The sequence below is a fragment of the Sphaeramia orbicularis genome, chromosome 4 (assembly GCF_902148855.1).
Source record: "Sphaeramia orbicularis chromosome 4, fSphaOr1.1, whole genome shotgun sequence".
In the NCBI taxonomy this organism is placed as follows: domain Eukaryota; kingdom Metazoa; phylum Chordata; class Actinopteri; order Kurtiformes; family Apogonidae; genus Sphaeramia; species Sphaeramia orbicularis.
This window is the reverse complement of record NC_043960.1, coordinates 54082492-54095322: the sequence shown is the minus strand read 5'-3', so window position 1 is coordinate 54095322 and position 12831 is coordinate 54082492. Positions and strand designations below refer to the sequence as shown.

The window sequence follows — 12831 nt, the reverse complement described above, 5'->3', positions numbered from 1 at the left end:
GTGAGAGGGACTTTAGAAGTGATAATGCACAGATCAAGGAAGGAAGGAGACTGACAATCCCAAAAAGCCCAAAGAAACTATTAGCCCTTATTCTGATATGCCAGCAGCGTACCCCCAGCAGGCTAAAATACTTCACTGGTAAAGTTGAGTCAAGTACCAACACATGATGGATACAAGTCACATGACGTCACCTACATATGCACAGAATTAAACCACAGAGAATGGGACAAAGAACCTACAAAACAGAATCAACGTATCTACTAGAGTTTGAACAGTCACTTAGAATTCATTTGTTCTTTCTAGCTAGCATCTGCACTCAGCATGAGGATGCTGAGCTTTTAAACTAGACAACATCTCTGGCACAAGTGCTTATGGTAAATGTCAAGACCTTTCAGAGCCACCATAATGACACAGTTGACGACAATGATACATGGTACTGTTTTTGTCCTGCATACGGCAGGGAAGCACAGCTCTGAGTACTATCATGTACAGCCAGAAAAGATTTTCATCAACTGCTCCGTTGACACAAAGCAATGATTTTAGATTTATACGAATACCAGACTTTCAAAGCAGTGACAGGTCAATTTTGCACTATTAGAGAAAGAAAACCTGTGGTGCGGGCCACTTTGTGTGGCTGAGAGCCAACTGTCAAACTAAGTAACAGAAATAAGCTAAGATCATTGTCTTATTCTTGGCGTGTACAGCCTCATAGCTGCTTGTTTTGCACTGATCTTATTCTCTCACTGTAAAGTGTATCTTTTGTACTGAAATAAAGACAGTAGCGCACAGTTAAATAGACACTTGAAGAATAAATCAGCAGAGTGTATCTGCCTATGCATTAGATTTCAGTCTGCTCTGACTAAATGGACAGACAGCAGTGCTTTGCTGTTGATTGCAGCTGTTTATCCATGTGGAAGAGGCTGCCACTGATATGGTGTGTTTCCTGATAGCACAGGGAACTGTCTATTATCTGTCCATCCCTCTTCAAGTTAAAACCAGATGAGTCATTTACTTAGAGTGATGCAAGGGTTGTTGTTTTTTCTCCGTTGAATCCAGATTATGTGAAACCAGTAAAAGAATAGAGGGAGAAGATGTGCATTGCTCCTCTTAAACAATGTATTCCCCATGGAGGCTCTCTGGGCTCCTGTATGTAAAAAAAGCAGTAGCATATGTGCATAACTTGTGTGCACTCATGTAAAACACAGTAGAAACAGCAGCACAACTCATTTCAAAGACAAGAGCCTTTGTCTGGGGCTTAAAATGGCTGAGCTTTTCAGTAATCAACAATAATTAAAAGGCCGATGATACACGTGTGGACCATTCGTCATCTTCACAGAGCTGGAATCCTGTAATTGACATGGACCCACTGTACAACATGAAACAGGGCAGCGGTAATGTAGCACTACGAATTAAAGAGGTGGGGGGAAATTACCATATGACAGTGGATGCTTCTTTTGTTAGCTATGCTCCATAATCCAGGGCAGTGACTATTGGAGGCTCCTGGGTTTGTCAGTATTTGAGAACACTGATATATTTTAGCCAGGATTTATTTTAGGGGTTAGAGAAAAACAGTCACCATCTACTAGTTATAGTTAATGGTTTTGGCAATAGTGAGACTCAACAGACAAGCACTGTTCTGTTTCCAGCTCACAAAAGCAATGGCTGTTGCTTTGATTGCAGCATCTTTAGGCCCCTGAAAAACATACATACATACATACATACATACATATATATATATATATATATATATATATATATATATATATATATATATATATATATAAAATAATAATAGTAATTATAATTTTAAAATTTTAAAAAAGAAACAGAGAGGCTTGTGGTTTGAGAAACTGACGAGATAAGAGTAAGGCCTGACTTTGATGTTATAAACATGATAACAACAAGTATAATTCAAAAAATCTAATGCTGTTAGTAATTAACTGCTTTTGACTTTATTCAAAACTGATTAACTCTTAATCTAAAGATCAAAGTTAAAGTAAATACTGAATACAAATAAATATCTTCTCTTGCTGAACTTACAGGTGATTATGTCCTTGTAGTGTGTGTCAGCAGCTGTTGTGTCGTTAAATTGTTCTTTATATACACAGTAGGTGGGCCATTATGGTGGTAATGTCAGACCATTCCTATGTCCAGTGTTGTCAGCCCCTTGGTCGTCGTCTATGTGTTTCAAGTATCTTTGAATATTCACAGTTATTTCTAAAATACCTATGTGGGGAGAGATAATGTTCATTGAGAAGCAGCATTTTAAATACAAATGTATTAATCCTATAGAAACCTTTCTAGCTTAAAAAAAATCAAAATGCTAGCTATTAACTTCAAGTGATACATATTAAATGAGCATATGTTTCTCTAGTCATATGTGGCATTTAGCTGTGGTAAACAAAACTATTTTTCAATCTTCTTTGTTCAGATAGATGGAAAAATAGACAGAAATTGCATATTGCTCATAACACAGAAGAAAACCATTTGGTCCATATCATCCAAATTTGGTGTGGGTGTGGCCTAAGCCTTGGATCCAGCAAAAGCTACTCCCTCTTTTGTTCTGCCTACAATCTCATTGCATATCAACACCTATCTGCGCATTTCATTACAACTAGGGGTATAACAGTGCACTTGTTTGTACCAAGGTTCAGGGCCTTCAATACAATATGGAGGAGTACCGAACTGATACATGTAGTCCGTGTGAAGAACACAAACAGTCGCCTTAAGTTTCCATATGAACCTGGAAGTGGAACGCACACAGTATGAGCAGGGTGGACGCAAGCGGAACCCATGTGCAATATTTGAGCGGTCCATGCACCATCCACATGCTGAAGGTGAACCATGGCAGCTCAGAGCAGCATCACAGGTACAAAGCCAAAGTTAAAGACACTTCATCTTCTCTAAGGTCTACGATTTGAGAGCATTTCAGATTCTCAATGGAGAGAGACAAGTTGACAAAACAAGAGCAGTGTGCCAGAACTGTTACGTGAAGATCAGTTATCGGTTATGTTTTTGTTTTTCTTCATAAAACTTATCTCCTTCACTGTACCGAAAACATATCAAAAATGTATCAAACCGAAGACCCCTATACTGAAAACGTACAGAACCTAAATTTTTTTATATTGTTACACCCCTGATAAAGTTTTCCGTATTCAGAGTGTAGTTTTAAAAAGATGTGCCAATTAACTGTTAATCAAAAATATAGAGCTCAGGACTGACTAAAGAAAATACTTGTTTAAAAGACTAGGATCAATATTGGTAGTTGAGAGGACAAGATTTACCCGAGTTAAATTAAATACATATTCTCTTCTGTTGCATATCTAGCAATAATAAGATTGAACATTTGTTTGTTTGTTTTTCATGTGGAAACACTGTGTTAATTGTAAATAGGCTTAGGCAAAATAAGTCTTAATTTCAGCCTAAACCCTTTCAGTTGCATTGTATATGGAACAATGGATATGTTGTTTTCTTTGTCATGTAAAGTAATTAACAAGCGAATAAAACTACTACTACTAGTACTACTACTACTAGTAGTTGCAGCTCAAAGGTTGCTGTTCTTTCACACAGTGAGAGCAACTTTAGAAGTGATAATGCACAAACTCAAATGTAGGTGATTCAGTATATGATTTTTAGTTTTTGAGCTATGACTTTCAAACAAGTCAGTACTTTCAGCTAAGAAGCTTAATATAAGCCAGTGGCTGCTGTCAGTTTAATGAACGGAAACAGGCTATATAGTAGAGCTGAGTAGTAAAACTATATTTATGCACATGTCAATCTATTTGTTTTTTACATTGCAATAAACACACTTCGTTTTCTTTCGTCTTTCAAGGTTTATTTTCTTTAAATGGTCAGCTAAGTGACATTTCAATCATATTCTGATGTTGATCAAACATTTCGTCTTTTCTGAAATGTTATGCTGTTTGGTAATTACTTGTAATCTAGTTTAAAATGACAAATAATCACACAATTTTCCGTACTGCCTTTCACAACAGTAACATAAAACAAGACAATTAATGAAATAAGCATGAGGCTATATCTGAAAAATCGGTCACTACAGGTGTGTTACATCTCTACATGCCTTTTGCGTCATTTGTCTCTGATTAGGCCCCTGATGTCTTTGTCTTGAATCATCCTTTATGCTTTGAGTTTTACATGGTTTTCATCTTCCTCCATCTTTTCATGAACAAACCACAAATCAAGGTCTTGCTTCGCTATCTTTAGCTCAAGCCCAAAGATCAGCCTTTAAACTTAAATGAAACAATGATTTGACATGTATTGTAACAATTATCAATAGACTGATATGAATGATTTTTTCTTTTTTAATAACATTTCACCAAACTCTACAACAGTGTTTTCAACTGGATGACAGCCAGAGGACACAGAGAGATGTTTTAAGAGGTTGTCAACATGTCTAAGTCCATGTATACACATAGCTGAGTATGTATAGAAACATATATTTCTTCACCTCCATTTTCAATAATAACATCATACACACCAGATCGTTTATAGAAAAGTTTTCATCGATAGGAACCTGCATAAAAACGCCATAAAGCACTATCTCGGGGTTAGGGTTAGGATAAACAAAGGTCGCACACGTGAAATTAACATACATGTTTGCTTTCCAAAATCTCTACTTTGGCCATACTTTCCAGTGAACTAAAATGGTGTTTTCATGTGGATGAAAGGCAAAAGTGCATGGAAAAAATACCAGTTTTTCCAGATATCCTGCTGCGTGTATACATGGCATAAGTAATATGCTCATGTTGTGCACTTTTACATGAGTGAATGTAACGGATATCTCATGAAATGTTGCAGCAAGGGTTCTTACACGATTAGTTTATTGTAAGAAACAGACATTTTAAATAGGGCTGCAACTAACGACTATTTCAATAGTTGAAGAGTCATTCAGATTACAAACTGGAAAAAAAACAGTGGCTCTTATTTCTTTTCATCGCAGCAATAAAATACTGTAGCGTCCAAACGGACATCGGCAGGATAGTGTTTATTCCAAACTGGTCATTTTATTGGAAGAACAGTATTGGCTAATGCTGGCTGTAACCACGATGACATAACAGAAAGAAAAATTAATGGTAAACTTAACTGCTGGCTCTGTCTCACTCATCCGCCCTCTCTTTTCCTGCTCCACCTCTCTCACACACACACCGGCTCATAGGCTCCGCCCACATTCCATTCTCATCCACTCACCTATCCATCACAGCCCCGTACACACCTAATGCATCACAGACAGTCAGTAATTGCCAAACTTTGAAACAGAAACATGAGGGCCAGATCCAGTGGTGCCACAGGGACACATGTCCTGTTCAACAGTGTCTGTGTTTAAACTCAATAACTGATCTCCATGTTTAATAAATGTATGAATACGTCTGAGTAAGTATTGTCACATGACACACGGTACAATTTACAGAAATAAAATTTTTAACATAATGAACATAATTTTTGTTTCACTTTATTAAAATGTCCAAAACATGCTGTTCTCATCATAAATGGATCCTAAATGAAACATAGGGCTTTAGCTCTGATGTTAAACTACAATTATGATCAATATTGGATCAAAATGTTGAAATTGTTTGTCGAGATTGTATGTTGTAACTACGTGTTGTGCTGCCTCTTGGCCAGGACTCCCTTGGAAAAGAGGTTCTTAATCTCAATGGGATTTTCTTCCTGGTTAAATAAAGGTTAAATTAAAAATATAAAAACTTTAAAAAATGATCAGCTTTGATGAACACAAATCTGTTGTGACATGGGGACAGGTGGGAACTGGAACACAGGGACAGCAGTTTGGACCTTTGTTCAGTATCACAATAAAAGACTGACTGGAACTAAAACACTACAAATATGATCATAAATGTTTGTTGAACAGACATATTACAACTGAAGTGATATATACAGATAATAGCAGAGCATATTTGACTAATAATTGGATTGGACAGAACCTTTGTATATTCTTGTACTTGAGGCATGGTGGTATGATGTTTTTATCTCTGCACTAGAGGCTGAATCCTCATTAAGACCAGTATAATAAGAAGACAAAATAAAAATCTTTAACTATGCTTGTCCTGTTGAATAATTAGTTCCTACAGATTCACAGAAAAATATTACTATTAAAGTTAATTGTGCATTTACATATTTTAGTCCTTTCAGGTTTCATTATATATTGATTATATCTTTATATCTTTTTTCTACAAGCGATATTGAAATTTTGCAAACAGTTCCATAAAATAGAGTTAAACTAAAAAATGAGCCTATTTGAGAAATGATAGGTGAAACTTGAATTTTTGACACTGATGTTCACTTTGGCTTGATCTGGCCCATTAACAGAACAATTACTGCAGGGTCATTAATACATTTCATGTTTAGAACTGACTCAGTCAGAGAAGTAGCGTGTTGTGGAGCACATGTCTGTTTTTTCTGAAAAACGCCGTCCATGGCTCCTGTACTCGTCTTAACGCTGCATAAAATTGATCATGAAATTGTCAGACAAAATGACAACATTACTCTTTAAAGTATTATGATCCTTCACACACACACACACACATATATACACACACACATACACACACAGTAATAGACTCGCTACTAGCATGGGAGCTAATTATGTTACGAGGCGCGTCTAACTCTTCTTAAACATGTTTCCTCTCTAAGTGTTCATTCACAGCTGTAGTGGCCCTGTGGTCCACCAGGCTCAGCAACAGATCTGACAGTTTTCTCGGTTGCGTTACATACAAAATGTTCAGACACTTTGGACCGTTTGTTTCTCGTAGCCTTGCTTATGTCGGTGTCTACCTCCGCCACTTCTGTTCCCGTCATTAGTGCACATGAGCGTCAGTGATACTTCAGTTGGCTACGATGAAACATTGTTTAGCATGGGACTGGACACACACAATGACGTCACTAACAACCTGTCAACTACTAAATTAGTCGCTGACTGGTTTTGCCGTCGACTATTAGCCAACTAGTCGCTGCAACCCTAATTGAATTTATCTTGAAATGTTTTTCTGTCCCTTATAAGGTTTATTGTTGGCATTTACTGAGGTGATGACCTGCTTGTGAAGATGGCTGCCTTATTCAAAAGTGGGAGGCAACTTGTTTATTGATTCATAGCAGGGGGGATTATCTGTGCTCCAATAAACCATCCGGATTCAGATAAGGCTTGTGCCACTGATCACAGCCAACACAGATTGACACCAGGGAATTAGACGCCCTCTCTTAAGAGACTGTCACAGAGGTGTAAGTCTCTCTGACAGGACAGACCCCCTAGGCACGGAGGAAATATAGTAAAAATAGTAGCTGCTTAGCTGTTGCCAAGGTAATTCTTTGATGTTCCACCCTCACATCTTAAGCCTGCCGGTAATGTGACACCCACCCTCTTATAGCCATTGATAATGACCTTATGTCAAGAAACACAATTCAGTTTCTTTGACAAACAAATGCCAGATGCCAAAGACTAAGCGGGGTGGTGGAACTTTCGACAGTTTCCTTTTCTGTATTCAGGTCCACACCCAGCATCACTCAGAGTCAACATCCACAGAATTCATATTGAAATGGGGCCGGCAGCTTTTCCTCATGAGCCGTCAAAGCGGATATTTGAAATTGGTAGAACAAGATGTTTATCAGAGCTCTCCTGAGATTTGGCACCTTTTTTGAGAGACTTCTGAACAAAATGTAAAACACATAGACGTGCACTCAGGAAACAACAAAGAGGTGGAAGGGTTGACACTCAAAGTTGGAATCGTTTTAACTATTCATCTGCATATTTTTACTACCTACTGTTTCTGACATACACTGAAATGAAGACCTGAACATGGACAATGATGCAAACTCAACTGAGATGTTTAGTCCAAACCACGCCCAGGGCATTCTGTGTGTTACCTGTGCAGCTGCCACCGTAGCCTACGTGATGAAGGGAGGATGGGGGGGGGATAGCGCGTCATTGCCATAACTCGATTCAGATCAACGGCGACCACACACACACACACACACACACACACACACACACACACACATTCACGCGCAATCTCAAGCCTCGTTTTGAAACTGCGACATCACACTGTACATTCAGCAAAACAGGCGAACCCCTCTCACATGAACACCTTAGGGTCTGCCATTCACGAATACACTATTACAAAGTGTGTAATGGGAGGGGGGGGTGTAAAGTTTATCCAATTACATCGGTGTCGCGAGGCGATAACGTGCGATACGTCCAAGCTAGGCGAACCTTTCTGACCCGATACACAATAAATGACTCATATAGGAGCTTTATTTGTAACCACGGGGGTGAAAGTGTGTGAGGAAACTTTAGCGTTAGTGACCCTGCCAGGCTACACTTGTCCTGGATGTAGCTGCACCGGCTGCCTCGAGTCGGGGGGGGGACGACAACAAGAAGGAATGGAGGGAAAAACGAGCCCGTTGTATTGATGGCACGCGCTACATTTGTTTACAGTACCAAAAAAAAGTAGTTAGCAAAGATGCTAACTGTGATGCGCGAGCGTTTGTGTGGACGTGTGTTTGCTGTGAGAAAGTGGGAGAAAGTGAAGTTGTGTTTCTTTTTTTACCTCAGTAGAGCCGTGTCGCCTTGTCTGCTGACCACACTTTCCACCGAGGAATAGTCCACAGTTTGTCCAGCGGGCAAACAGGACGGCAGAAAGCAGCACAGGCTGAGAATAATCGCAGTAAGCCACTGACCAGACACACAAGCATCCTGCACCGCGATCATGATGTCCATCACAGCTGGGGTTTTGTTGTCGCTTCTCCTAAGTCTTCTTCTTCTTCTTCTTGCTAAAAAAAAAAAAAAGAGCCGAGGGTTAGCTTAAGGGGAGGGGGGGGACAAAAAAAAGAGAAAAGCTAGTCGCGAGCGAGGCTTTATTTCCACACTTTTCCTCCTCGGAGCCCGTACTGAACCGCTCCGCCGTGTAGTTTCCCAGGTTTGTGTTTTGCTAGATGTAGAGCCCACTACTGTGCGGGGAAGTGGAGCCTACTCTCCAGTGGCTTGCACACCATCTAGTGAGGAAATGCGATGTAAAATGGGAGCAGACCTAGAAGCAGACAACCCCCAGGCTCTGATCCTGTTGCCATGCGGCCGTTTCCCGGGCAACCCGTTCCCAGTGGCTCGTGATGGAGCAGTAAAAACTGGTAGGTATTGATACAACCCAGGAGCAATTATAGATATCGACTGGAGAGCCTTCCCCCTATTTATGCCCTATAAGGAAATGAACAATCTGAACATTTAGTGGAAATGGAGCTCACTGATGGTGACGCAGGTGTAATCCCATGTTACTCTGAGAAATAGTAAAAGTCATTAAAAGAGCATATGTAAAGAAAATTAGAATTGCATACATTATCTTTAATAACAGATTTGTTTAATATATGGTAGGAAGAATTTAGGAGGAAAAAAATAACTAAAGAATTTGTGGGGGTTATAAGAGCTATTCCCTCTGGCATTATTGAACTGATCAGATGTCATTTAGGATACCAAAAAGTTTCTCCACAGATGCTCTTGTTTTGTTGTTTGTTTACTCCATTTTTCTTATTTTACTACAAAACATAGTTAAACATAACACAAACAGCAGAATCAGGGAGTCACAACTTACATAGGAAAAAATAATAAATGAATGCATAATAGATATGTATTCTCACACAGTGTTTATATGGGTATTGTTATGAATCAAATATAGTTTATTTTTGTTAAGTGTATTACTGCTAAGAAATGGACAGTTTATTTTTGTGCATTATTGTTACGGAATTGATAGTTTACTTTTGTTTTTTAAAATGTGTATTATTTTCATGAAAGGGACAGAGTTTATTTTTGTGTTTGATATGTGCACTATTACTGCTATGAAAAAGACAGCATTTACTTTAATGTGAAATGCTGCTGCAAAATGGACAGTCTATCCTTGATATGTTCAGCAATTTAGTGTTTTGTGTAGGAATTTAAGGTAGGTTGAAGGATGGGGTAAGGTGGTAGGAGATTATAATAAATTAAACTTCATCCCGCTCCTTTTCGAATGTTGGACTTTCTTTTATATAATTCTTTTGTTGTTTGGTTTTAATGCAAATTTTAAATAAATAACTTCAAAAATGCAGATAGCATTTTTAAAGTTACTGACCTAAGAAGAGGGTCCACTTTTTCCATTGTTTTTCTCCTACATCCCTTTGTAGCCTCAGATTATAAGTGATCTGCTCTATGATGTAGCTCAGTCACAACACAGATGCTCTTGTTAAATGTGAATGGCATTAGGATAACAGATCCTAAATGTACAAACAGAACCACATAAGGAAGCAGCTCCAAAACACCCACAAAAACTCACCTAAATGCAAATGTGTTTGGAATTCACAGTTTAATCATATGAATTGGCATCTATCGTGGCTTAATCCCTTTCAATGTTATATCAACAATAAAATCAGCTAAATTCCTTTTCAGATTTTCCAGCCCATCTACCCCTGTGGGTCCTTCCTCTCCACATTTACTGGCATTGATTCAAACTGTACCTTCTGTGAAAATGAGCCAGAAACTATTTTGTACTTATTTTACAACTGTGCCTCCTCTAACATGTTTAGGAGGGAACTAGAGAAAGTTATTTTAAACAGAACCAAAAACATATCTCAGTATGTCTAAAGGAAATGATAACTACATTTGAATGCTCTAATAAACCTTTAATTTTCTTTATTAATCTAATCATACTGAGGATAAATATCATATTTGTAAGGCAAAGTTCTCCAGATCCCTCCCTAACATCTACATCTTTGTTAAAAACTTAAAAATATATTATAAGACATTAGCCTTGGCAAAAAAAATCATAAATGTGAACATACCCTCAAACTGTTTGATAATTTATTTTTTGTTAATACTTGATAACTTTTGTTTATTGTATTGCACTTTTTTGTATTGTTTTGCTTACCTGCTTATTTGTTTGTATCAATACTTCAATGTATATGTGATGCATATTTCGGTTAGAGTAAATGTTGCATCTTTTTACCTGTTATCAATAAAGGTTTAATGATTAAAAAAAAAAAAAAAAAGCTAATAAGACTACAAAAAATTTTTGAACTTATACTTAAAAGTCCATAGACAACTAATATAGAATACAGAAGATTGTTTTATTATTTCATAGCCTGCATACATCTATATGGGATGTCAGCCTACATTAAATGTTAAGATGTAATAAATGACAACTAAGAAATTATTCATGGTACTTATATATTCATTACAGCTTCCCAGAAGAAGATTTTAATAACAGCTCAATGGAGTTTGGCCAACAACAGCCATCTATCACACAAAGAAGAAGACAGAAGTAGCCCTGCTCTAAGCCTTTCGACTTAACCTACATAAATCTTTACAGCCTGGACAGCTGTAACCATGGCAATGACATGTATTTCTTTGAGGGGACATGTTGACGACCCAACAGAATGATCACAGATGACACAATTGACAAAAAAAAAAAAAATGACAGTGGGTTTAAAATAATTGGCTAAAGACACTATTACTAAATAAACACACACTATTAGTACAGTCACTAATCCAAGTTGTTACTATGATGAGAATGGAATCAGCTGATGACCACAGGCTGACTTTTAGTTTGGAGTGAAAAGTGGGGAAAAAACAGGTTTTACATTTATTTGTGGTTTGAAATTATTTGTGAAAGATACAATGAGTTGACATAAAAAAAAAAAAAAGAAAATAATGTAAACGATGCAAGTGATTTAAATGTCAACACAACATAACATGAAAATATTAGAAACACAACCAGGTGAAAGCAGAATAAAAGACTAAAAACATTAAAAACTTAGAGCTTTTATAGTTGTATTTATTTATGTTGTGTTTTGCATTACAAATAGGAGGGCTAGTGTTATTTATTGTTAAGTTGTTGTTGTTTTTTTTATTGTTGCTATGATTGTTATTGTTATTTATTTTGTGATATTAGGCAGAGAGAGAGCCTGAGCACACGGTGTTTTATTGCCATGGTACTTGTACCCTGATCACATATGACAAATAAACTTGAAACTTGAGATGAAAATTGATGAAAGGAAATGCAACATGAAGGAGATGGAAAAAGAAATGGAAACAAAACAATATAATATTGAGGATGTGATGAGACAAAACCAACAGGATAAAAATGCAACAAGAGAAAAATGATGTAATAGGATAAAAACCAACCTAACCTGACAACAACAGACACAACATTGACATGAAAAGGGCATATACAATGCAAAGAGACCAAAACACTCCTGCAGGCTCATGTTGTGCTTTAGATCTTCTTCAGTTCAATTTCTTTATTTTGATTTAGTTTTAATGGTAGTCTGTTTGCATGCAGGCTTACCACTACTTTAGGCTGACAGTATGGAGGAAATAAACTGAAAAATGTACATGTATATATAGCGATAATCCTAGCCACTAATCTCCAAGGAAAAAGCATATATTGTAATAAAATGTAGAATTAGATCACAATAATTGTGATTATGGTTTCATCATTAACAGTCACTATTTCAAAAGCATATGATGATACAGATTTGATGAACAAGTGTATGGCTGTTCTTGATTTTTCATCAAGTGCTCTTTTTGAATAAAATCTTAAATTATTTTCATTTTATTTATTTATTTTATTGGTTTATTTAATAGGGACCATGCACATTTATGAACACTGCTGGATAAAAAAAAATACACCTATGTAATTATACTAGAATAAGTTAAAAAACAAAACAAAACAAAAAAAAAACCAGTTATTATGAACTATATGTTGGTATGATGTTTCCTACATTGCACAATGGTACTTTTTTTTCACGGTTATTTTTTATTGAATTTTTTACAGCAGT

At 37.0% G+C, this 12831-nt stretch overlaps 1 protein-coding gene across 1 annotated transcript in view; it reads right to left on the bottom strand.

Annotated features, from left to right (window-relative positions):
* The window catches only part of negr1 (neuronal growth regulator 1), a 385618-nt gene extending 376491 nt beyond the window's left edge, over positions 1 to 9127 (bottom strand). Inside the window, exon 1 of the mRNA XM_030132384.1 lies at positions 8577 to 9127. Within this exon, the coding sequence (XP_029988244.1) occupies positions 8577 to 8746 (170 nt within the window). The 5' untranslated portion in view covers positions 8747 to 9127. The remainder of the gene's footprint in view (positions 1 to 8576) is intronic.
* Positions 9128 to 12831: the final 3704 nt, after the last annotated feature.